The 27,263-nt window shown below is 35.6% G+C and overlaps 1 protein-coding gene across 6 annotated transcripts in view; it reads right to left on the bottom strand.

The window, feature by feature from the left end:
• Window positions 1–27,263, bottom strand: part of COL12A1 (collagen type XII alpha 1 chain) — a 114,233-nt gene that overhangs the window by 53,733 nt on the left and 33,237 nt on the right. For 4 of the 6 annotated variants that reach the window (XM_019651600.1, XM_019651602.1, XM_019651599.1 and 1 more), the window contains exons 14-27: window positions 21,869–22,141; window positions 15,330–15,596; window positions 14,672–14,864; window positions 13,457–13,578; window positions 11,554–11,703; window positions 11,353–11,472; window positions 11,089–11,253; window positions 10,375–10,521; window positions 7,937–8,076; window positions 7,253–7,382; window positions 5,774–5,916; window positions 5,333–5,462; window positions 2,851–2,987; window positions 1,103–1,232 (exon numbers count right to left, since the gene is read on the bottom strand). In XM_019651600.1, coding sequence (XP_019507145.1) covers window positions 1,103–1,232; window positions 2,851–2,987; window positions 5,333–5,462; window positions 5,774–5,916; window positions 7,253–7,382; window positions 7,937–8,076; window positions 10,375–10,521; window positions 11,089–11,253; window positions 11,353–11,472; window positions 11,554–11,703; window positions 13,457–13,578; window positions 14,672–14,864; window positions 15,330–15,596; window positions 21,869–22,141 — 2,247 coding nt within the window. Of the gene's footprint in view, window positions 1–1,102; window positions 1,233–2,850; window positions 2,988–5,332; window positions 5,463–5,773; window positions 5,917–7,252; window positions 7,383–7,936; window positions 8,077–10,374; window positions 10,522–11,088; window positions 11,254–11,352; window positions 11,473–11,553; window positions 11,704–11,809; window positions 11,817–13,456; window positions 13,579–14,671; window positions 14,865–15,329; window positions 15,597–21,868; window positions 22,142–27,263 lie in introns of those variants that run through there. The other 2 variants (XM_019651604.1, XM_019651603.1) reach the window with 2 other exon arrangements.

Genomic DNA, 27,263 nt, shown 5'->3' with positions numbered 1-27,263 from the left:
ACTAGTTACATGTGGCTATTGAACGGTGGCAAGTCCAAACTGAGATACACTGTAAGTGTAAAATTAATGCACAGTGGATTTCAAAGAATTATGATGAAAAATGTGAAATATCTCATTAATAATTATACTGATACATGTTGAAATGATAATCTTTTAGATATATTGGGTTCAACAAAACACATTATTAAAATTAATTTTATCTATCTCTTTTTACCTTTTTGAATGTGGGCTACTAGAACACTTGGAATTACATATGTGGCTCCCATTACATTTCTTCGGAACGCTGCTGGCTTTAGACCTCAATTTCTTAACTACTATTCAACTAGGAAATTATGGGCTGAGCATGGTGCCAGGCACTGGAGATACAAAGCTGAATAAAATAAATATGTCTCTGCCTACATCAGGAGGGATCGAGGAGAAAGTAGAATAAATAAAAAAAAAAGACCAAGAGGCAAAAATAATTGAGTTAAATGCTATGGAAGTACCATGAGAGGGAGAGAAACTGAGGTCCCTCGGAGAGGCAACAGAATGGAGCAGGGAAGGAGGGGCGAGGCAGGTTGCTCTGTATCTCCCCACCTTTCCAGTATGGAAGTCTCCCCTTCCTCTGAAATCCAATAGTATACAATCTGAGTGCCACATACCTCACCTTCCTTACACGATCCCATGTATTGTCAACCCATTTTCTTATCACCACAATGAAATCATGAACTATTTTGTTAACCCCGATAGTTATTTACATATAGTAAGATGTCAAAAAATATTTGATAATTAATGCAACTTTTCCAGAGAAAATATCCAACATACGCCAAGAATGTATTTTCTTCCCCTCACCCCACCCCACACACATAGCAGTTAAGCATCCAGAAGATGAATAGTGACAGTGGCTGATAGAATAACAGTAGGATAGAAATGATCATAAAAGCAATGGACATAAAGGTAGAAGAGAAGAAGAAAATAAGTGAAAAACAAAATATCAATCCAAACATTATTAAATACTGACCAAAAAAAAATAGCATTAAGAAACAAAATGACCTAGTAAGTTCAGTTGTGTGTGCATGTAGTATTGTTTCCCAACTATCAAGTAAGCATTTTTGCAACTCACGGGTAGTGTCTTGAGCAGTCACTGGGGGAGATTCTCCCTCATCATACACGGCAGAAACGCTGACTGTGTACAGGGTTTGTGAGATGAGCTCTTTGAGATGGATGTTGGTCCGTGACTTGTCCACTTCTACCTAAAACAGAGGAGCGGAACTATTTTCACAAAGGGTGTAGTTGTGACATCTGTCTGTTGTTTACTGTACCTCTCAGCACAAGAGCATAAGAATAATGGTACTAGGCCGGCCAAGTGGCGCGTTGGTTAAGAGCTGGCTTGGAACGCCAGAGGCCCTCCAGTTCAGATCCCACATGTGAGGGCCAGTGACACTGCCCTCTACAGCTAAGATGCCGAACAACAGATCGACCTGGAGCTGGGCTGCCGTGAGTCACCGGAGATGGCTAGGCTGCAGCCCCTGCTGCAGTGGGTTGCCATGGGCTACCGTGTGTAGCCAGCAGCCAGCGTGAGCGGCCAGCAGCCGCCGTGAGTGGCCGTCCAGAAGCCGGCAACTGATCTGCCTCGCCCGGGAAGAGCGCATGATGGTGCCAACTTGGGCAAGTGAAGCAACGTCCTCCACAACTAGACTGAAGAACAAAAGGACGGCAACTTGTCTGTTCCCCTTCCCCCAATTCCCCAGCACTGTTCCCATCCCCCAATTCCCCAATAAAAATCTTTAAAAAAAAAAAGAATAATGGTACCAAAATGTTCTCCAATTTGCACAGAGTCCAGGAACTGGAGACAGTTTATATGTTTTTGAACTGGAAAAAAATATATATGTACTAGAGCCATACTGGCACTATTGTTTGGTAAATGATGACTGCCTATGGATTCAAACAACCTAATCATTTTCCCGCTGCTTTCCCCCTTTATAACACTGCCTTATTTTTTTCAGAAATGTTCTCCTGTGCATTATCTCATTTGCTATTCACAAGAACCCTAGGAGACCCACTAGTCATTGTACCTCTTTTGAAATTCAAACCTAGAATGAAATGAATGTGTGCACATGTATAAATTAGCTTTTGTGTAATGCAAATGATGAGCAGTCAGTAACAAGGTGCTTAGAAAAACAACTGGGTTGTCAGAAAAGTCATGACTCATTTTTGCAATGAAAAACAGGAAAAAATACATCATGACTTTTCCGTCAACCAAATATTTCTATATTCCAAAAATGCCCCTGAGATTACATTAATGCCCCCCCAAACATACACAAGTTTTAAACCCATTAACTAGTGAAGCCCCTCAATTTACTCCCACTTCGAATCAGGTAGTCATGGAAACAGCTCTCTGCCCCAACATCATCTCAAAAACATTCAAAGGGACACTCCTCTAACAACATATTCATCCTTTCTTTCTGTCCTTTTCAACTATCCTATCTTCCTATTATCTGACAAACACCTCCACATCCCCTTGCTAGCTTTTAGTTTTAGAAGCATTACTGATATTTTTTAGTAATACATAGAATACAGAGCACCATATAAAGCATCTGATAAAGAGGAAATGTTATCTAGATTCTACACCTAAGGGATGATGTTTTTGAGATTATTAACATACAGCAAAACATGTCTAAACTAAATTCAAGACAGTCTAATATATTATCAATATTCACAAAGTGCTTTATGAATATAACAAATTTTCAACACTATGCTAATAAACTGACAACATTCAAAACATGTTAACAACTATACACGTGTTTAGATTCTTTTATTAAACCTACAGGAAAACAAATAATTTCAAACCCATTCTCATCTCCAACCTACCTCTTTGACACCCTCTTCTGGTGCTTTGTAGCGAACAATATATTTACGAACTTTTCCAGGCGCGGGATCCCAGATGACATTCATGGTGCTATGGGTCACTTCTCTGAGTTTCAGATCTCGAGGCTGGGGTAATGGCACTGGAGATGCATGAGAAATTAGGTCCAGAAGTGGTTCTCAACCACAAAGCTCTAAAGAATCCACACAAGCTTTCAAGAAGTTGTTTGGAGAAAACTTAAAAGTGTGCAGCAAAATAACTAAAAAAAAATAGTTACAATGATAAAAGTACTATGATTCTACCAGGTAGAGCTGAATTATTCTTAAGAAGGCTTTTTAAAAGTAGGATAAATTAAAATCTTTATGACAACTCTACTTCTCATTTATGTTAATTTCTTCCACTCTATTTACATAAGCTTGCTTGCTACTGAGCTATAATAAATCATAATCCACCATAAATGTATTACTCATGTTTCTTTACCATATACTTAAATTGGTTAAGACAGAAAAAAAATCAATAGAATTAAGCTCCCTTAAGAAGGAAGATTGACAAAAATTAACCATCCAATAAGTTTATAAGAAAATTCACAGAAGCCTAAATGGTTGGAAGATAATAAAAATGTGTTGTTCAATAGATGATTGGATAAAACGATGTGATATTACTTGGCCATAAGAAAAGATGAAATACTGCCTTTGCGACAACATGGATGGATCTTGAGATTATCATGCTAAGCAAAATAAGCCAGACAGAAAATATCGAGAACCATATGACTTCACTCATATGTGGGATATAAAACTGAATGCAATAAATGAACAAGACAAACAAACAAAAACTCATAGAAACAGAATACCGTTTAGTGGTTACCAGAGGATAAGGGGAGAGGGGAATGTTATAAGAGGATAAAGAGGGTCAAATATATGGTGATAGAAGGAGATTTCACTTTAGGTGGTGAGCACACTACGCAATATATAGATGTATTACAGAATTGTACACTTGAAACCTATACAATTTTACTAACCAATGTCACCCCAATAAACTTAACAAAAAAAGCAGAAAATAAAAATAATAAATTTTTAACAAGTCAAACAAAGCTTTACCTAAGAAAAGAACACAGAGGACCATAACTAATGAAGAGGTTTTCTTGTGTTACATGAAATACATCTCACTCTTTCTAGCTGCCCATTTGACCAATTTCTTTTGTCTCTCCTTTCAACTTTGTACATCTGTCTTTCTGAACCCCTCTCTCCACCTCCACATTTCTGCACCTCTATCCCTTCAATGTTTTCATCTCTCTGCATCTCTCTGTGCTCCCTTCCTTCTTTGTTGCAGTCCAGCCCCATATCCAAATCCGTGACCACATTTGTCCTTCATCCCACTATGGGTTTTCTCTCCCAGCACTCTCAGAACACAAGTCTCCATCCCTGGGTGGCTCTCCACTCTTTCCATATGCCACTAATCACCAACCCCAGACAGGGTCTAACATATAAAAGATGATTATTTGTTGTTCATGAATTCATACTGTCCTGCCCTGCAGGGTTCTTTCTCTTTTCTGCCCCCATCACACTTCTGTCTCAGTCCCCTTTCCCCCTTGAGGATTTCTTTCAACTTCTTCATTTCCTTAGAAATGTGAGTTGAGACTCACCAAATTTAAGGCAAGTCATCTATTTCAGCATGCCCACCTCAAGCGTGAGACGGAATTACCAGCTAGGTAAGGCAAGTGTTCTAAGCACAGTCATTGTCACTTTTTAAGAAAAAGCACCTAAATGCCAGTGAAACAAACAGGAAACACGAAGGGGACTGATGAACATACACAAGAGACATGCAAACCACAAAAGAATCTATGTGCTTTACCCTGCTTTGCATTATTCATTGGTGCTTTCCCAATACCTAGTGCCGTGACTGGAGTATAATAGTTGATCAATGTTTTTGGATTGAGTTAACTGATTGATTTATTTAATTGAAACAGGCTTATTCATATGTGCAATAGAGTTTCTATTTCAATAAGAACTTGGAACATCTGACCTTAAACCTAATATCTTCTTCCAAAACTACACTCACCCAACTTCCTTTCTCACCAATGCTGTATACCCTACAATTACAATGCTATAGATCCCTACAACAACATCAGCTGTAAGATGTACCATTATTTTATGTTCTAAACCCTGATTGACATCTGGCCAAGAACAGTTGTAGGACAACATTGATTTTAAGATACATCTCAATATCAGGCATACTAAATGTGAAAAAAAAAAAAGTAAATCCTAGAATCAATTTAAGATGCTACCATAAGTCTAGAATTAATCTTAACTCTCAAATTTGATTGCCATAAGTAAAACCCTGTAACTTATGCACAAATTATCAAATTGTTAGCAATTTGTTATTGATAAAAACAAATTATCAATTGTTAGCATCATTAGGTAAAAGAAAAATTCTAGTAATGTTATGTTTATACCAATAAGGAAAAAAAGAAAGCTAGCAATGTCTTACAGGTGACTTCCCGAGCAGTGACAGGGTCGCTAGTGAGGTCGTGCAGGGCGGCCTGGACCTTGACTATATACTCAGTGTTGGGGAAGAGGTCAGTCAGCTGCACGTCATTCACTGTGGGCCCCACACGCATCTGCATATGGACATGCGAAGAGGAAATGAGACATTCAAATCAAATGTTTCCAGGTACTAGGGACCACCAATTACAGCCCACTTGCAACCGCTGAATTATAACACAACTTTTATTTTTCATTTCTCTGAACTGCATTTCCTTTTTCATGCCAATGTTTTCTAAAATGTCTCACTGGCCACAAATCTAATTTCCTATTTTTCTGTTTTTGTGTATAAAGGTATAAATGAGTTCATAATAACTGCAGTTTAATGGGAACTCTAAACTGTAAAGTCTCTGGAAGATCCAATGAAAAAGAAACAAATGTCTCCCACCTCTTTGGGTTTTGTTGGTTCTGTGGCATTGACGGGTTCGTATGACACGGTGTAGCCAGTAGCTCCTCCCACTGGCTGCCACTGCGCATGCATGGTGGTAGGGCCAATGTCATAAATATTCAGGCTGACGACAGGGACAGGCACTGTTGGAATATAAAAGCAGACATCAGTCTAATTCCTTTCATTCTTCTCATCTTTTAATTGTTGTTTTCTACTTAGTTATTTATATTTGTACATGCTAAATAGAGAAGAGGTTGCTGTGAGAAATCAATGAGAGTTACTATAATCCTCTCCTTTTCCCCCAAAAAACCCAATCTCATTGTTCATTGCTACCTCATATTCACAATTGAATGTTACAACTATTTGATAGGGGGGAAAAGTTTACATTTCAAATGGCATTCCAGTATGGCTTCCTATATGAAAGCCAAAATAGATACCAACTTCCTGAGATTTCTATCTCTTTTTCTGGAACATCTTTAAGTTGATTATTTTCATTCTTCAATCACAGAATTTCATAGGTAAGTAATCAACACAGTATTTTATTTCATCTTCCTTTTAAATTTGTTTTCACTGGGGGTGCCATACATAAGTATCTGGAACTTAGGGGATCGATGGGCTTTCTGCAGTCAAGCCCATGAGACAGAATAAAAGGTTGGTTTACAGTTTCCTTTTCACTCAGCACCCATATAGGTTTCTATTTTTTGTCCAAAGATCGAGTTTAAAGTTTTAAAGAATTATCAGATTAATCCTGCCTCTTATGAAATGCATTATTTCCCACCTCCTGTTGTCTAATATGAAGGGAAATAAGAGAAGAGGTAAGATCTAAGAAACTGAGCAGTAAGCAGGATCAATTCTTGCCTTAGAGAGTGATACTGACTCCTTTCTCTTATAAGTGGCCTCCTTTCCTCCTGGAGCCCAGCCAAGAAGATAGGAAGAAGGAAAGAGTGTTTTCATATGGCCTCAAAAATCCTACCAGGAATAGGAGCGAGGAACATCTCTCCTAAAAGCTCTATTCAAAGTCAAAGCCATTAGAACTTCTCTAGTAAAGGCCAGAGGCCAAAGGCCAGAAAAAAAAATGAGGAGATCTCATTGCCAGAAGAAAGATCTTGCCATCAACAGAACTGAAATAGAGCACCTCTGCACAGCTCCTCTTTCTAATCTTAGTCCCACTCCCCACACGGTACCTTTCCTTAAGACGTATTAAATAACTCTATGAAAAGCACTTTTCCCTCTAAGTTATCTGTGGCTATGACCACCCATTCCACCAGTGGGGTCCCATCATGGCAGGAACAGCCAGGAAGAGCAGAAAGTCTCTGCGTATTTATTAAGCACCTGCACAAAGAATGCATTTGGTAAATATTTCTTGAATGGATAGTGAATAAATGAATGATTTGCAAGACTGAAAATAATCCCACATGGGCTGTCACCTCTTTATCTTAAAAAAAAACAAAACGAGTTTTCATTTTAATCTTGACTTACAGGTTTTTTCTGTGCCCTTCAGAGGTTCACTATATTCGTCTTCTACCACAGAAAACACATTCACAACATACTCAGTGTCAGGCTTCAGATCTTTCAGTACTGTGCTACTTTCCAGTCGGCTCACATAAAACTAAGGGAGGAAAATTTAAAAATAATGACAACTTACGTTACAATCACTTTCCCCTTTTCTACTATAATTACAAAGTCGTTAACTACAATGAGATTAGAAATTATATTTCAGTGAGACCATTTTCTTTTGTTTTTAGAAACTACCAGATTACTGTGAGATCTTGAACAATTCATATGTTATTCTCGCAGCTGTTGTTTCCTTATTTGTAAAATGAGTGGGTACAACTAGATCATCTAATTGTTCCCTTTCAACTCTATGACTCTACTATGAGCTAATGAACAAATCAAGCATCCTCTAATTAAATTTTCATTAAAAATCATATTGATATTCTTCAATTCTTAGAAACCATAAGAATGCAAGCAAAGCTCTTTGCCTTTAATTAAAACCAAATGGAAGTGCTTGCCTAGCAAGGAATAAAAATCGCCATTGTTGACTCATTTCTGCACCACTCTATATCCCTCTTGCTCTTCACCCAACATTTTTCTCAGAGCCCCAATGAGGAGGACCCAATCTCAGCATTGGGAAGGAGTGGGTTGTAGGTGTTGTCTACTCACTTCTTGGCGTTTCCCTCCAGAAACTGGGTAGTATTCCACCTTGTATCTATCGACACTGTCAGCAGGGGGTGTCCAGCTCACTCTAAAAGAACGATGGGTTCGCTCAGAAATAACTAGGTTAGAAGGTGCTTCCAAGTCACCTACACATGGAAATAAAGTACATACACTTTTTGCATTATGACATCAAGGTGATGAAATTTGAAATTAGATTAAAATGGTATTACTTTCCATATTAAGCTTGCACACACATTCTTTCACATACCAAGTTGCTACAGTAAATCAGTGTATTGGCCCAATGCCCATAAGACCTCCCTGAATGGGTGGCCAACGGGTTCTTTGTCCTCAGAAAATTCAAACCTAAGCTCATTGTATTTCATTAAAACTTGATCCCATTCTCTCTTATGGCACCACCAGTTTACCAGTCACCTAGACTCAAAACCTCTGAATCATCCTTTGGACACTTTCTCCTTTCTCTTACCTTGTAATCAATTTATAATCTAATAAATTTAATAACTTATAATCAATGTACATACTAATTAGTAATCAATAAATAAGGATTTGGGACCTGAAAATTCCATTGTCTCAATCACTATTGGCACCACCCAAGTTCACTGCACTCATTATCATTTTGATTATTTATATTCATATCTGATTTCCTTAACTATAGGTTGCACTCTTATTCATGTTTAGTTCCCCTACAGGACTGTGTTCTGTAGGGGAACTAAACCACTTTTGTACTCAAGGGAGAGGAAAAACAAGTAAGTTTTTAAAAATTTGGTAGTATCATACTGTTTGTGATTATGCCCTCTGTGGGTAGAGATAGGTGAAATGACTAACACAGAAGAAGATCTGGAATGAATATCAACGAAAATGAAAATACTAAGCTCAATATGACCATTAGAGAGATGTACCAAACAAAAATTGAAGGAGAATTAATCCAATGATTCGATGAGCATGGCAAAGCATTCTCATATAAATTCTTCCTACTTTTTTTGTAAGCCAAAGCTGGGGAAAGGATTTCCATTCTTAGTATCCTAACCTTTATTGTACTTGGGTCATAATCAAGCCTACAAAATTATCAAGCAATTTTACTGTCTGGGAAACTAGAATGAATGCAACTATTACATAGCTGACAAAAAAAAATAAAGGAAAATAAATAAAAGATGTTTTTATCCCTACTCAAAGTTCTCTCCAACTAAATAAAACTACAACTGTCTCAGTTAATACAGAGCCAGAAGCCCACAAATTCTGGCTTCCTGGCTGGTCCATTTCTCCAGGGAAAAGGTCAGTCTGTTGTTCAAAATCCAAAAAAGAAAATCTGCAAAAGTTTGGAGAGAGAAACTCAAGAAGGAACAGTCAAATAAATGCATCCCCAGTACGCAAAGCATGTGAACCATTTCTACCACATTATTTGTTAAGTTCATTCCAACTTTTCCAAAACCAGGATAAATTAACAAAAGACAGTCTTTACCATAATCTACAAGTACTTAAAAGAAACCTTTATCATATTATAATGACAATAATTTTTCTCATTAATTTTCAAAAACCTTTAATTTCATTGCTTACTGTGTTTTGTCCTGTGATTTATACAGATAGTACTTATGTTGCACTACCCTTTGTCACTACAAATTCAGTTCCATCATTTTTTTTCTAAATTTTGATTCCTTACCAATAGCTACTATTTTTCAAAGACCCCTAAACACATCTTTAACTATTTGACTCTGAATAAGTAATTTAATTTCCCTAAATCTCAGTTTCTTCACAGGTGAAGACAGATTATGTCATTTCTAAAAGTCAAAACTCTAAAATTGTAATTTCTCTGTAATTCAAGGGTTGAGGCAAAACAAATCAGATATAAGACCCCTCTTTCATTTCTAATCACAAAAAGAAAGTTACCAAACTTTAGAAAACAAACATCTAGAAACAACCATTTAATAGAAACTTAGTAGAGAGTAAAGATGCTTTATAAGAGAATATATATATATGTATGTATGTATGTATGTATGTATGTATTAGAAAAGCATATCTCTTTCTCTTCTCCAACCCCATTTATACATACGTGAGTGTGTGTGTGTGTGTGTGTGTGTGTGTGTGTGTGTGTGTGTGGTGCAGGCACATATAAACTAAAAGTATCCTCCAATAAGCTAGAAGTCATTTCTAGTTTGATGCCATCAGAGACAAATCAGAACAAAACTTAAGGACTAAATCAATGATTCTCAATTGTGGGCAGTATTCTCCTCAGCAGACATTTGGAAAATTCTGAAGATATTTTTAGTTGTCACAAATCAGGGGATGCTACTGGCATCCAGTGGGCAGAGCCAAAGAATGCTACTAAACATCTCACAGTGAACAAAAGGGTCACCTGCCCCATCCTAAAAAGAATTATCTGGTCCAAAATATTAACAGTTCTGAGGGTAGAAATCTTGGGCTACCCTTACCTGGACCTTTGACACTGTTGCACAAGTTAAGAGTGAGGTCACCCACAATCTTGGCGAGTGACTCAAAGTCTGCCACGTTGTATGCATGGATTTCATCGGGATCTGTTGCAATCACCTTTAGCTCAATCTCATCAGCATTTTTAATACCTAAAAAAAATGGATATATAGAAATTAAAAGCACTTCTCAGAAAAAAAAATAATAGAATGAAGCAAATGTTTTATGGGCTATCCTTACATATTCAATGTTATCTAGAATGTATGATTTTCCTCAATAATAAAATGATTAACTATCTATACTTATATAATAGAAACAAATAAAAAATAATGTAAACCAAAGGCTACTTTGAATTATCTTCTTCTAAATGCTTCTAACACCAATTTCCCAACAAAAAGTCTCTTCAGTGTTTTTTCTGGAAATAATGGATATCAAAAATAAACATGGTGCCCTGGGAAACCAAACAGGAATTTTCCTGAATCCTACTAATAGTACATTTGTCCTCTTGATCCATTACTTTCTTTCAAGAAGACATGTAGTTTTGTCTTATTACAAGGCGAAAAGGAGAAAATGAATTAACTTCCTGGCATAGCATGTTGATAATTATGTGATAGAAAAAATGCGTTTGTTTTTTTCACACTTCAGAAAATATTTTTAACTACAAAAACATCCTCAGCTTTTGTAACACAGGGAACGTTGCTAGCCTTTTCAGTGCTTACCAATAGCAAACAGCTCTACGCTTTCATCCTTGAGTTTCTTTGCAGGCCCCTCAACATCATCCTGTGACTTTCCATCAGTGATAAGAACACCAATTTTTCGAGCTCTAGGCCTCATGCCAGCTTGGGTTCTGAAGCTCTGTTCGCGAAGGAAATTCAAAGCCATGCCTAGGGGATTTTTAAAATAGAATCAATCACATCATTATTTAGCCACAAGCTTTGACCAAAAGCAGGGACTAAAAATTGCACCAGACCGTCTTTACTCACCTGTGAGAGTATTGCCTCCTTTGTATGGTAAGTTTGCCACAGCTTGCAGCAAGCTCTTCTTGTCTTTATGAGCATTTAATTTCCACTCTGTTCTGGGGTCCCCACTATACTGAACAAGTCCTAAAATAACACCATTGGCATTAGCGTATATAAAAGAGCATAATGAAAATGTCTAAATGTCTTCAATATTGTCAGACCTACCAATTTGTACTCTTTTGGGGCCAATATCAAAGATTTCCACAATACGAGAAATGAAATTCCTCAGTGTTCTAAAATTTGCCCGGCCGATGCTCCATGATCCATCCACCAGCAACACAATGTCTGCTTCAGCCCTGGTGAGACACTCCATCCCTGACATGACAACCGTGAGACAGGGCAGAGTAAGGAGCAAATTCTTAGCAGTGTTATTTCCCAGCCATGCCTCTGCCACCCCCCTGAATGCTCACTGTTGCCTAACTATTTGAGTTCTGTAGCTTTGGAATTCAAGACTCTGAAAATATGTCCATATGATTTATTAACCTCAAATAACAGTCATAAATATCATCAATTCCTCCAATGATTTTTTTCAGTGGTAAATCTTTCCTTCATCTTTGACTATATTTCCGGGCCACAGTCGTAGACCCTGAAGACTTAAATAAAACCATCATTATAAATTTGAATCAGCTCACAAACCCAAGGGCTGAAATAAATAAGTGAGACTGTACAGCCACCTAACTATAAGGTATTAATAATTTTAATAAAATTGTAATGTGAACTAACGATTAGATTTGCATTTTTAAGTAATATTCAGTGGCCATTAGCAGACAAGCATGACATGAACTGATAAAATGTGTAAGCTACAAAAGGTTTTAGTGAGCCAAAAATATCTTTTAAGATAATTAAACTCCTGGATAACTATTATATAAATTATGTAGGATTAGATACATGACTCTTAAAATTAGACCTTTTTAAAGTAAAAATGCATGTTTTAAAACCTGATAGCTATTATATTATTTAATTATAAACTACTTAATCATCTACTGTGTATAACAATCATGTAAACACAGATGGTGAAGTCTGCACATTTAAAAATCAAGAGAGAAGGAAGACAATTTAGAAAAAGTATGCAAACAAATATACAAAATGAGAGCTATAGAGACAACAAGCACAAACATTGATACAAAGTTAGGGTGCTTTGGAAAGAGAGAACAATCCCAATATCCTCAGTGCATAGGCTACAAAATAAAAATATAAGTCAGTTAATATCATCATAGGAGAAACAATAGAACATTAATGCAAAACAGTAATATTTGACACTTAATTTTTTCTACATCCACATTTTCAAATGCTGTATTTTCCAGGAGCGTATGTTACTAGTTATGAATTTTCCAAGCTCTTGCCATGTTAGCATTTGATCTTTATATTACAAAAAAAAAATGGAGAAAAATTATGTGATGCTTATCACACTACAGAGGCGTCATTCATGTATTACATACTAAGTCAGGATTGAGGATTCCCAAATACTGTTCCAAACACCTAAGTCTTTGCAAGCCTGCTCCTGCTCTGCCTACGCCTACTCTTTTTTAGCAAATAATGGAAAACATTTAGAAATAAATTCTACCCACAACTTGAACTTGGAAAAATGTTCAAAACTAGCTTCATGTGCATCAAAGTTGTATTCATGGCAGGAGCAAAAGAACCTAAAAGATTTATGTCACCCTTGTGCTTCCCAAGTTGTGGTTGCCGGCCTGTTTATGTAATGTGACTCTGCTTGCTCAGCCTAAGTAAATCATTTCTGCCCTTACTTTAAAAAAACAAAATTTTATTCATTAAAAAGAGAGAAAATGTGTACGTATTATCTAACTATTGTAAAAACTCATCTTTAAATAATACAGTACTATGTAACCAATGCAATGCTGACAAGTAAAGCCTTAAAAAATATACTGTCAAAAGAATGCTTAGCTGGATATTTGAAGAATTATTTTTAAGTATGTAAATTATTTAAATAAATTTTATTGTTAAATTTTTATAGTCACTTTTCATTGCATGATTAACCTAACAACTGACACTTGAAGTAGTTTCATAATATTGAAGTCTCCTAGGGAAACATAATTAAATTTCTTACCAGAGGATAAAATTGGCGTTACAGTTGTGTCAGAAAGGGTTGTCATTTCTTGTCCAACAAGTGGTGAACTTTCTCCTCCATCAAACATTCCAAAAACATTTACTTTATATGTGGTACCTGCCCTGAAATGTTAAAATATATAGTCTGTATGTATAATTGGCTCAAATGGTATAATTTTCTGCTTTGTAAAGACATCCATCTTGATTTACAAACTTTCACACAAAGGAAGTTATAATGTATAACATTGCAAGAGAAAAAAAATAATTTCTATCTCATTGCAATTTAAGCTCACAGAGCGTTATCAAGGAAAACTAGCCTACAAGCAATCTAGAGAATATTAGGGCTTCACAGAGCCAGTTTCTGTTTTGACTTTCCATCCTCTCCATGTCACTAAGCATGTCAGGGAAGGATCACACTCTTTACTCTTACTGCTTCTAAGCAATGGACTATAAGAAAATAATTTAAATGTTGTACCTTGCAAGGTACATAAAGCACCTAGCACAATACCCGGCGCATGGTAGGCTCAATAAATTTCATCCTCCCTATTCTGATAAAAGTAAATAGCAAGCATTTATACAGATTTCAATATAATTGAATGAATGGTTGAAACAAACAAACTTTCCAAAAGGCATTGCACAGTAAGCCATTCTTTTTACTGTAATGAATGTAGGGTGCTGTTCAAACTCAAATTTCCTTGTTTTCTACTGCACAGCCTGAAGCAAGACTTTTAATCAGCCCACCCTTCCCCAATCCTGCCAGCTGGCACCAAGCACAAAGTCCTGCCTTTTTTCTACCATGGCCCACCCTGGAAGAAGATTCACACTTGCAATCCTAGTATGAGTCACCTGGGCCTTTCCGGAAGGCATGGGAAACCCCATAATTCCACAGGGCTAGCTAAGAACAAGCTGATTTTGGTAAAATCGTGTAATATGGATGTTAATTTTTTAAGTCAGGGTGTTAATGAAAAAAATGACATTCCTGACCACTTAATAACAAAAATCATTAAATTTTTAAAAATCTGCTCAGGGCTAAATTCTGTTGCTTGTTCCTGAATCCCTACCTCAGCTTCAGCAACATCAAGAATAAGAAAGCAGCTTCAACTGATTTTAAAAACCCTGCTGGCAAACAGACACATAACTGATTATCTGTGAAGGCCTACCAATTTACATAAGTTAGTCAATCTTTTAACACAAACCAGATATAGTTCATTCCTACCTAAGTTCCTCCAAAACAACTGTATTGTCATATGGTCCAACCACTAACTCCCCCAGTCTTCTGTCATCCCCTGTAGGGTGGAATGTGACTTTATAACCCTTCACTTCCCCAGGAGCAGGCTCCCAAGTCACTCGGAAGCTTGACATGGTTGGGTCAGATGTTTTGAGGTTTCTGGGTGACTTAAATCGAGAAGCTGTAAAGATAAAAAGATTTTAAAGTATTATCCATAAGATTCGGCTTTGGGCTTTTTTTTTAGTCTCTACAATAATAAATCAAATTAGAAATATCTAAGTCACATACATGAGACTCATCGCAAACAAAACACTTCAAAGTATATATTTATAAAAATGTTAAGTCTGGTATGGTAGCACAAGATATAATACCCAATAAAAATCCTGATTAATAGAGTGCTCCCCAAGGGGAGGTGTAAATAATTCTCAAAATTCAGAAGATTAGATTAGCATTAGAATTTTAATATGTAGAATCATCTTATCAGAAACTAGACTGGCAAAAATAATATGCTAATTAGGTATTTTATCTAATTATTATAATTTATTATAATTTAATTAATTTTAGACATTTACAAATAAAGTAGAAGTATTAAAGTCTTCCTTTAAAATATGACATACTTTCCCCCCCCCAAAAAATTATTTTGTACCTGTTGTTCCTGATCCTTGCCTAAGCTTTCCTTCTCCTGTCTTATAAATTGGAAGAACTGTGATGTCATATGTGGTCTGGGGTTTAAGTCGCTTTAGCACTGTTGAGGTGACTGTGGGAGGCACTTTAGCAACTATTTGTCTTCCTCCACCACGGGGGCGATATACAACACGATAGTTGACAACTTTCCCAGGTGCTGGTTTCCAGGTAACTCTCATTGTGTTTTCTGTTTCTTCATCCACTTTCAAGGTTTTTGAATCTTGTGATACTGTGAGATAAAAGGATTACAATGAACATCATGTTGAAAGAAAATATATATGTCCACCTCCCTATTTATGTGAAAAGAAACAATCTGTGGTTTCTTAAATATGTACGCAATTCTCTTGCTTAGCATCGTGATCACTCATAAATTTATGATGGCGTGTGAGCTTAATCTCAGTGAGATCACAGTAAGATGTTTTTCTTTAACTGACTAATAAAAAATGAAAGTTCATATTGCACGGATTTCCTATTTGCATTCTAGAGACTTTAGTAAAGAAAACATCCATTTCTGGAGATCAACTTTTAGAATTTTTATTATATTTCCATCTGTAAAGAATTCCTGCAGTTATTATGCTGTGGGGAATACTAAAAGTCATAAATGTGAGATCAGAAGTATTACTTGGATCTTTTCAGAAAAAGTTACAATCTATAAATGACTAGCCAGGATGACTATAATTTGCACTATTCTTTGTGATTGCCACAAATATGTAAAATTATGAAAACAAAGGAATAGGGAACTTGAACACATAAAAATATCTCAAGGGCTCTAAAGATAAATTGGTAAACATTTGAGTGTTTTGGGAAGCACCATATGTAAAAGTGTTTGATTAATACATAATCAATATTATTTATTAAATTATATTTACTAATATTTCACAATTATTAATAATTATATGAGAAACAGGTCATCAAACATCCACAAATAGCCAACACATCCCTTTCCTTATACATAATTAGTGTTTACAAGCAGGATCTTTTCATTCTGTTCAATAATCTTAGCCTTCAAAATCCATAAGCATTTTGTATAGGAAGAGACTAAACTGAAAGAAACACTGCAAGGAACTTTTCTTGATTCTAAGAGAAATGTTCATGTTCAAATGGGCAGGGATCAGTTGAAACAACTAAAAACCTGAAAAAAACAAAATGTACATATACAGAAAAACATTTTTCAGACATTAGACATTAGGCAGCACAAAAGAGCAATCACTGAGAGATAAGAAACAAGTGAGAGTGCACATTATGATTGCCCTAGCTTATTGTTGGAAGGAGTTTCCAACCTCAGTACAGGAAGGGGGGACCCCGATGGAGCCTAGTAGTCTTCCTTATTTGAGGAGTAGTTTTGTAAGTCTGGAGATGCCAAGGCACCTAGAACTTGCAGAGCAGAGAACTGTAGAGGATATGTGCTATACGAATACAAAAAAGAAGCTCCAAAAAGTCCCCCTTGAGCCTTCAACCCAGTACTAATCAGTGCATATGTATGAGGTCTGCAATTAAATTTGTGTACTTGTTGCAACGATGTTGCTAACCTTTTCTGGATATCAGAGGGATAATTCATTGTGAATTTGTACCAACTGGACAAACAGTTAACCAAATTTACTATTTGGAAGTGCTGAAAAGGCTGCGTGAAAAAATTAGATGAAAACAACCTGCACTTTTCACCACCGATTCATGGCTCTTGCATCACAACAATGCACCAGCTCACATGGCACTCTCTGTGAGGGAGTTTTTAGCCAGTAAACAAATAACTGTATTGGAACACCCTCCCTACTCACCTGATCCTGCCCCCAGTGGCTTCTTTCTTTACCCAAAGATAAAGGAAATATTGAAAGGAAGACATTCTAATGACATTCAGGACATCAAGGCTAATACAACAGTTCTGATGGCCATTCCAGAAAAAGAGTTCCAAAATCGCTTTGAAGCGTGGACTAGGGACTGTCATCGGTGCATAGTTTCCCAAGAAGCATACCTCAAAGGTGACCATAGTGATATTTAGCAATGAGGTATGTAGCACATTTTCTAGGATGAGTTCGCGAACTTAATTGTTTAACCTCATATGAGGAAACTACTGAAAACCAGGGAAAGAACCACCCAAAAGGAAGAGAGAGAGCAATTCTGAGTTCCCATGGGGCCAGAAATGTTCCCCCTTACCAAAGTAGAACACCTCAAAATTCTCAGAACATCATGTAGAGTACTCAGGTGGTTATTGTCCCAGTAATAGGGCAAAATTAGCCTTAAACTAAAGGTTTCTCTGGTCTGGCTCTCACAGAGCATAAAAGAAAGCTTCAAAAAGATCAAGCAATTTTCAAGTCACTTAACTTCTTCCAGAACAAAGTTTAACAATGTTCATAAGAATATAAAAATATCTGGCACCCAAAAAAATTAAAATTCACAATGTCTACCATCTAATAAAAATGACCAGGTATGCAAAGAAAGAAAAAAATATGACCCATGTTATAGACTAAATGATTGTGTCTCCCCAAAAATGCATATATTCAAGCCTTCATGGGATAGTATGTGGAAATGGAAACTTTGAGGAGGGAATTAGGGTTCAATGAGGTCATAAGGGTAGGACCCATAATCTGATGGAATTGGAATCCTTATAAGAGAAAGAGAAGACACCAGACCACTTGCTCTCATTGTCTCTTTCTCCCTGCATACATAGACAAGAAAAGGCCATGTAAGGACATAGCAAAAGATGGTCATCTGCAAGTCAGGAAGAGAGTCTCACCAGAAGCCAAATTCTGACAGAACTTTGATCGTGAACTTCCAATCTCCAAAACTGTGAGAAAATTAATTTCTGTTGTTTAAACTAACAGTCAATGGTATTTTGTTATGATAATTGGAACTGAGTAAGAAACCCATAATAAGAACATAAAGCAACCAATAGAAACAGAACTAGAAATAACATATATGACCAAATTATTCAAAAGGGATATTAAAATTATAATTATATATCATATACTAAAGATAACAAAAAATGTTAAACATGTTAAGTAAAGACATAGAACATATAAAAGACTCAAAACTTCTGTAGCTGAAAAATGCACAAGGTGTCACTAATAGCAGATTAGAAATTGTAGAAATGAGATTAGTGAACTTGATGACATGATAATAGAAACTATCCAAAATGAATCACAAGAAAAAAGATTGAAAAACAGAACAGTACAACAGTGAGCAATGTGATAACTTCAAGAAGACTAATGCATGTATAATTGGAGTAGCTGAAGAAAGTGGGTGTGAAATAAATAAAATATTTGAATAAAAATATATAATAATGGCCAAAATATTTTAAAATCTTACAAAAGTATAAATCCACAGATACAAGGAGCTCAATGAGCCCTAGGCACAGAAAACATGAAGAAAACCACACCAGAGCATACCATAAGCAAATTGCTTGAAATCAGTATTAAAAAGAAAATCTTGAAAGTAACCATATAAACAAAAGATACGTTATGTATAGAGGACAAAAATGAGAATAACAAAATAGGTAAAGAAATTTAATATATAATTATGAGTTGTTTCTGAAAGATGTAAAAGTATAATTTCAACTAAGAATAAATTGGTTGCAATTTTTTATTTTAGGATTTAAAAAAGCTAAAAGAATTCTCAGCAAAATCCCTTACTTTCTGGAAATATTAAAATTTATTCAGATTAATCTTCATTTATCTAGTACTTTCCAGGTAAGTGAACTATTAAAAGAAAAAAAAGTATATTTTCAAACAAAAGGTGTAAAGACCTTATGTAGGGTTTTGAAAGTAGTATGGAAAAGAATGGTATATAGAACAATTTATTTGTAATATTATTATAAATTTTCACAAATATTGAAAATTTAATGTGTGTCTAATACTTTTCTAAAAAATATTGTGCTAAGAGTTTTCTGATCTCTTGTTTCTATCTTAAATTTTTATTCAATGGAACAAGACATTTCTTATACAAAATTCTCAATTTCACACAATTCAGAATTGAGGAAAATGACTATTTAAATGTCATAAGTGTTGGTCTAAAAAGAAACCTATGTCCCCAAAAAATGGGATCCCAAACTTTAAAATAGTCCCCAAACTAAATATGTTAATAACAGTCAGATGTTGTACTTCATACCTTGAAATGCTTCAAAGATCTCAATTATATTCCTGACTTTGATTCTTTAAGATAAAGGAATTGAAGTTAAATAAGGTGCAATACACCTCATCCTAGTCCTAATGGAAAACTTTGGATTTTAGGGAGAAATTTTAAAAAGGCTTGTTGGCTTCCCACAAGTAAAAAGCAAGATATTTTTACTTCATTGATAGGTATGCCACATGATATAAAATGCTGTAACACTCACATTGTAAGTTCTTTCCATGCTTTAGGAACTCTCACAAAATGCTTTCCAACACCCACCCCACTTTACCTCTGCTAAACCAGCTGCCATAAATTGGAGGGCCAATAGAAAGTTTCTCATCTGCTGGCTTTCTAGTCACAATTCATGGTTTTCATACTATGAACAGCCCACATATCATGTCTCTGAGTTGAAAACAATCCTGAAAATATTTTCAAAATGCCCCTTGGACGTTTATCAGAAACTCTAAGAGCATGACCTAGAGTCTCTGCCCAGTTACTCACACTTTAGAATTCATCCGCCATCTAAATATCACATCTGACTCAGATTACTCGAAGAGCTAAACTATTTTACTTTCCACAAGAGAGGGCAAAGTAAAACACAATAACAAAATGGTACTAGAACAAAGAAAAGGTCCTGGCTTCTCTCACATTTGCTTAGATGTTTGAGCAGTTTGCCTGAACTCTAAAGAATGTATTTATGTTTCATCCCTACCTTGTCTGCTCCTAGTTCAAAAGAGGCCTTTCTGTTCACCCACCTTTAAATGAATCAATTAGCCACTGAAAATTTCTTAGATGCCCTGCTTCTTAGAGATGAAAGATTATTCAGGATTTCTGCTAACATATTTGTTTTTTACTAAAACATCCCTTGTAGAGATTTTCAATTCCAAATAAATATCTGAAGACTCAGTCTTATTAGAAGGAGACACGATGGAGGAGAGTGATTGAAAAAGCTTCCCCCTACTCTAAATACATATACTTTTATAATCTCTCAGCTACATGACTTGTACCTTTACTCCTACAAATAAATTTAGCTATATGTGTCATATCTGGCTTAAGTTTACAACATGACTTGTGTTTACAACAAATGAAATTCTGCCAGAAATAGATGAATTTCTACCAGGTTCTAAAATAATATCTGAATATATTATTCAGGTACAAGATTTCATTTACTACTATATAAATCAATCATGTGAATTTCTGAGAAACATGCCTTTCCACATATTTACATTACCTATAAGGATTTTTATTGTTTTAAATATCATTAATTTTGACATAAATTTAAGCTTAGACGTAGCCAACTGAGTTTGCCAGTGATTTAAAAAAATAATAAAGATGACTTCTTCAGACAACTCAAACCAAAAGGTTTTAAGGCTGACTTAAAATCAAGACATAAGACAATTGAAATTGTTCATTGCCAGAAAAATCACCCAATCCCTCCACTTCTTTCTTTCTGATAAAAGAAAATGCAAGAATTCCCCATTCTGTCTTCTTTTCCTAAAATTTTTCCCAAAACAAAAGGAATAAACTTTTCTCCTATAAATTTTGAGAAATGCTCATGATTAACAAATGACTTTAAGAAAGAAAATTAAGAAATGTTGATGCATATTTCACCAGCCAGCTGGTAATAAATGATGATACATCATTCAAAATTATTAACATGAAAGAATATTAATGAGATTAAGGTAAATCATTGCAACCAGAGAATTGAGATTATTCATCTAACCTTATCAGCTACAGAAGAAATAAAGCAAAGAATCTAGGATTAGTGTATAACGATCATAGTCTCAATCGCCACTGTCATTTACCAATCATCTCTCAGTGGCTAGGCACTATGCTTGGTGCCTAGCACGTTGTTATTTCACTTAATCATCAGAACTCTAAGAGACTGAACTCTACAGATTAGGAAACTGAAGCTCAAAGAAGATTAAATAAATTGCCCAAGATCATACAGCTATAAATGCACCAAATTCTCTTCATCTCCATGGCTCCTGATCTTATTATTAGTTCAGTTTCTTATCGAGTTGATCCCTGAAAGAGATAGATAGATAGATAGATGATAATGATAGATGATAGATAGATATATAGATGATAGATAGATAGATAGATAGATAGATAGATAGATAGATAGATAGATAGATAGATAGATAGATGAGAGAGAGAGAGAGAGGGAGAAAGAGAGAGAGAGAAAGAGGTAGTTGGAAGGGATTCAATATTTCAAAATTTGATATAAACTTTAGTTACTAAACAAACCTGAATTTAAACCACATTCTTTAAAGGTCCTAATTTTTCAGTCCTCAATGATCATATAAAGAAAAAAGAATGTAAGTAGTTCAGCTTCATGTCACTTGAACTAGTTAGCACCAACATACACCCAAACACATTTGCAATGTTACCTACATTCAGTTGTGGCTTCTCCATTCAAAGGTTCTCCTTCTCCACTGCTGTAAACTGCAAATACTGAAAGCTTGTATTTGGTCTCTGGCTGAAGATTTTCTATCACAGTATGAATTGCATCTCCAGGAAGACTTTTCTCTCCAGTTTCAACATCATCATAAAGCGATTTCCACGAGACCCTGTAACCACGAACCATTCCCGGAGCAGATGTCCAATAAGCCCCAATTGATGTGTCAGTGATATCTTTAGTAATTAAATCCCGAGGTGAACCATGTTCTAGAATACAAATTAAAGGGGAATCATTTTTTAATGTCTACTAGATTTGTAAATATTCCTTCATCCTGGGAGACATCCTAACTTGCTGGACTCAAACTCAGTCTGTCTAAAGTTGCTCATTTCTTCTTTCTGAACTCTCTGTCCTATTCTGTCCGTGGAACGGGTTGATGGAATAAAACTTTAGAGTTATATCTGATTCCAATCTATCACTCTGCCTCCGACATGTCCAGTCAGATTGAAAGGTCCTTCAGGACAAGGATGACATCCAAGTATGAAGGAGTATATGCCTAACAGAAATTTTTCCAAAGAAAAAAATGCATCTAAATCCCAAAATTTTACCACATTTAAGTCCACCTTATGACATAGCCCATTGTTCACAAAGATCTTTATTTCTTTACCATCATATTTTCCTCTCTGATTTAATATAAATAAGCTCAGTCTCAATGTATGATTTACAACAACTTCAACAACGTCTTATCACTTACAAATCTTAATTCCAACAATCATTTTTTGGTGGAAATTCTATTTGTTCAATCAGTTAACAAAGTAGAAGTACAAACATTCAATACAGCTTACCCCTAATGAAACCAAAAACCACCAATTTTTCTGGAAAGCTTAAAAGCGATTAGTCATCAAAATAAAACACACTACTTGTTCTAGCTGATTGAAAATGTCTGCTACTAAATTTTGGCTCTTTCATTCAAAAAAAATACAACCCAAATGGAAAAATATGGAAACCTCAACTTAATAGGAGGCACAGATGTCTTCCAATAAAACCCTCACTTTCCATAATTTAAATGTAAGTTAAATATACAGGTCACTTTATATTGGCTACCTTTACTAGGGTTTATGCCACAGTGTGACATAAATATAAAACTATCTGCTTCTACAGCATACATTTTACCAGTAATTGTGTATTCAAGCAAATGATATATAATGCTGTTACAAGAATTTTGAAGGCTATTATTTTACTTGAATCAAAAATAAAAATGAATATCTTAAAAGTACTCATAATTAAACAATTAAATTTCAGCACAAAAAGTAAAGATAACAACAAATGCAAAAGAAATCTGGGTGAACAAAAACCTATCAAACATGGCAGAATTTAGAGGGAAAAAATAAATAAAACAGGAGCTGGGCATCCTACCAGACCCCAAGCCCAAATGGAAAATTCTAACTTTATTATAAATAACTTTAACTGCTGACAAGACATTTCATCTCTAGAGGGAAATTAGTTACATATTTCACAGTAACCAAGAATACTTATTTTCAAGAACATGTTGACTTTTTTCCCTAAGTACTTGAGGCTAATTCTCATCTAAAGGTCTTCTTTACCTGTATTTGCTACTTAAATAGCCACACATCTTTATATTTTCTCTACTTACCAGAATGTTTTCTATGTTTTGCCTTGGTTTAGTTGCTTTTTTTCTTATTGATTGATTGATCGATTGATCATTGATATCCCCACAACTGGTCTCTAAGTTTTACATGTGCACACATGTTTCCTTTGTTTTTACATGCAGACTTTTTTCCTAGGTGCCTTTTCTCCTAAATTTCCTAAATTGCAGTTAGGAACAGCTGTTGTGAAATAATTGTACTTAAAACTGCCTTTGAATTTAAATGAGCTAAAAAAAACCCTGCATTAATGACATTCCAAAAAAATACTGGGTTGTAGGAAAAGTCATGACGTATTTTTTCTATGTTTTTTGTTGCAAAAATACATCATGACTTTTTCGACAACCCAATATATAAGACAAAAATAAAGTTAGCTAGAACATGAGCATTATCTTCCAAATTAACACTGGAGTAATTTACAAACAATAGTTTTAGCTTCTAGTCTCCCCAGAGGTTGTGCTTCTCAGCCTGTTTTTCTTCCTAGTTTATACAGCACTGAATTTGTGACATTGTTTATTTCCATGACAACAGACATCAATTTCACAAACACAGGCTAATGATTTTGCTGTGAGAAAATAACAGGAATAGAATTGTGTTTGAAGCAAAAATACATCCTCAAAAACATTTCTGGACTACAAACAAAAGGAACCTAGATACTTAGACATGAATTTCCCAAGGATTTTAATCACCTATTGCAATACTCTCAAGACCTATAAAGTTAGAACAAAATACTAGTAAAATTGCAATAAAGAACCTTTGTAAAGTTTATCAATGTCTTGAAAAGAATCTACATAGATACAAATAAAATATCAACTGAAAGATATTCCCAAGTTCTAATTAATGGCATAACAACACTAAGTTGAGTGAATGTTAAGTTCCCAACTATAGAAAAAAAGCCTCAAAGAATTATAGTGTTTGCCTGTGTCACATAAAGGCATTACTTGCAGGCAATGGCATTGCAACATTCAATGTTAGTGATGAAATAAGGAATCAAAAAAAAAAGAGAGACACCACTATCCATAGGCAAGATTGAAAAGATAAACCACTTTATTGGGCTTCTATGTCAATTATTCAGTTTGATAAGAAGATTCCTAAATATTAAGTTTATACTATTTTCAAACATATTGATAAACTTTTTCTCTGAAAAAAGCAAGAGGATTGAGTATTCTAGCTGTTGCATGAGTCCCAAGGATTTTGAGAATATGATATAATCATGACATGTAAATTTTATTTGATCCTATAACCCTTGAAGTTTTTTAAAATGGAATCTTGGCTTGGCCAAATATTAGATCAAAAGATAAAGCTATTGGATTTGACTCTGTGATATAATTGGCAGGCTGCCAAGTGGTCAAGCTGGTCTTGAAACTAGATGTGCAACCAGCTGAGCAGGTCACCAGCAGTCTGTATCACCTCCTGGGGCCCTGGGGCCCTCAGCAGCAAAATAACTGGACTGGACCAAATCAGATACATGGAATCACATGGAGAGCCAAAGACTAAGCCATGCCCAAATCAATTCAGTTGGAATACCTGGAGATATGCCTCAGCACTGATGCTTTCTAAATCTTTTAAATCTCCTGTGATTCTAATGGCTCTACAATTCTTTATTCTTTTCTCGTTTCTTTCTGTTCCCTTCTTCCTGCTGCTTCTCTCTGAGGCCTCGAGAGGCATTTATTTGGAAGGTGTGCCTGCTTAATGTTGGAAGGAATCCTCATTCTTGCGTTCACTCTGAAATGCCGCTCCTTCAAACTAAAGACAGGTGTGGTGAAAGCAAAGATGTTCGAGACTGTTGGACACAGTGATGCTGTGTAGGGCTGCTTGATGGTTTTTATATTGTTTGGGACTGTGGCCATGCAAACAAATCACCCTTTAGGTAGTAGACTAGGCTAAAGGCTGACCCTCAGAGAAGTAAGAAGTTGATTGAGGCTTCTCATCACATCTTTTCCATCCCAAATACATGTGGGATGTTCAATGCTCTCGACTCCCCTGCATCCTGTCTAAAAAGGAAATGCTTCTCTACACATGCTTCTTGTTCAAGAGTTGATCACATTTTCCTGTAACTGAGGTTCAATCCAAGTGTTACCCAGCCAAGCATTTGGTTTGGTTTAACATATTGAATTGTAGGTTTTGTTCTCAGTCTAAGGAACTTCAGACAGGAAGAGATTATTTGGCTTGGTTTGGTTAGATTGGGTTTGGGAAAGTCTCTTGTTAGAGTACCTTGGAGGGAAGAGGAAAGGGAGAAATAAGAAAGGAAAGACGTCAGAAGACCAGCCTGTAGGCTCTCTCCAGGAAAGATTACTGTTCCTCACACAGGGAAGGCAAAGCAATGGTGGCAGTGAACATACACCAGCTCCAGTGGCCTTTTTGCCATTTTGTCATCATCTTTCCCTGAACCTGGATCCACTTCTGCTCTAAGCAAAGGTTCCCTCTCCCTCCTTGAGGTCCTCCTTTCCTTCTGCCACAACATACCAATGTATGTTTTATGATGTTTTGATTTGTTCAGGTTTTTTACCGGTTACATTGTTTTCAATAATATTTAATCTCTTGGTTCTGGACTTTATGTCTGTGCTTTGTATATTACTTTTATCTCTGATAACAGAATTTCTGGCCATTGTTTCAAAAAGTCCTCTTCTCTGCTGATGGTATGCCTTCAATCTTTATTCCTTTGACTTCTTCTCAAAAGCTTTCCCTTCTACCCTATACTTCTCAGTATAGTACCAGTACAGGTATAAGGAATAATAATGCTTTTCTGTCATAAATTTAAACATACAAAATTCACCAGTTTTTGAAATTTTGATACATTTCCACTCTGATTATAAAACGTATTCACATATGTTCAAAAGGCATTTTTCTCGTGCCTGCTGGCATGTGTCGTGCTGCTGCTGTGGGAAGTAACTCAGACAGGTGCATTTCTCATGATCTGAACATCCACAAGGGGTTGATTTCTACTTTTTTCCACATATGAGGCCAAAGAATTAATGCCTCATTTAAGTAACTTTCCTACGTTTCCTTAGCCCTTTTCCATTTGCTTTCTGAAAAGCAAATCATCATCCAATTCAAATATAATTATAATAGAAATTAGCCAATGATGATAACTGAAAAATTAATCATAATGAAATGAAACTGTATTTCATCTTATAGATTGTTCCAGCCAGCTTTCATTGAGTTTCACATACCACTTTCAAAAATAGAAGTTAAATTGAAAATGTAATGTAAACCCTCTTCTAAATCAATTTGTCTTTTCCGTTAGAGCTCAGCTCAAAAGTCATCCAACTTTCCATAGCAGAATACAGAAGACCTGCTTCTGGATAATGTTCATGTGGAAACACACTTGATTTACAACCACTGAATTAGAGCCACCATTCAAAAGGACAAAGTTCACTATTGATAAGTTAATTACCTCAAGCAATACATAGTTATTAAAAACCTCTCAACAATTAAATCACTCTTTGACCTCAAGGCCTGTATGAGATCTTCCATAATTATTACCTCTTCAATTTGATTTAGATTTTTTTCTGATGAGTCATTAATTCACAGAAAAGGAAATATTAATTACTGTTTGGTGATCATGCTAAAGTTCCCTGGAAATGTCAGAGTTGCTATAGTCAGAATGTATGATTTTTCAAATTATAAGACAGCAGTAAATCTAGGAAAACACAGAAGCCTTGTTTAGTCCATCTTGGAAAGGCCTCATGTTACTCAACAGCATGCAGAAGAATTCCTTGATGTG

The sequence above is a fragment of the Hipposideros armiger genome, unplaced genomic scaffold (genome assembly GCF_001890085.2).
Source record: "Hipposideros armiger isolate ML-2016 unplaced genomic scaffold, ASM189008v1 scaffold_162, whole genome shotgun sequence".
Classification (NCBI taxonomy): Eukaryota; Metazoa; Chordata; class Mammalia; order Chiroptera; family Hipposideridae; genus Hipposideros; species Hipposideros armiger.
The sequence above is the reverse complement of the archived record's forward strand: the minus strand, read 5'-3'. Positions and strand labels throughout refer to the sequence as shown.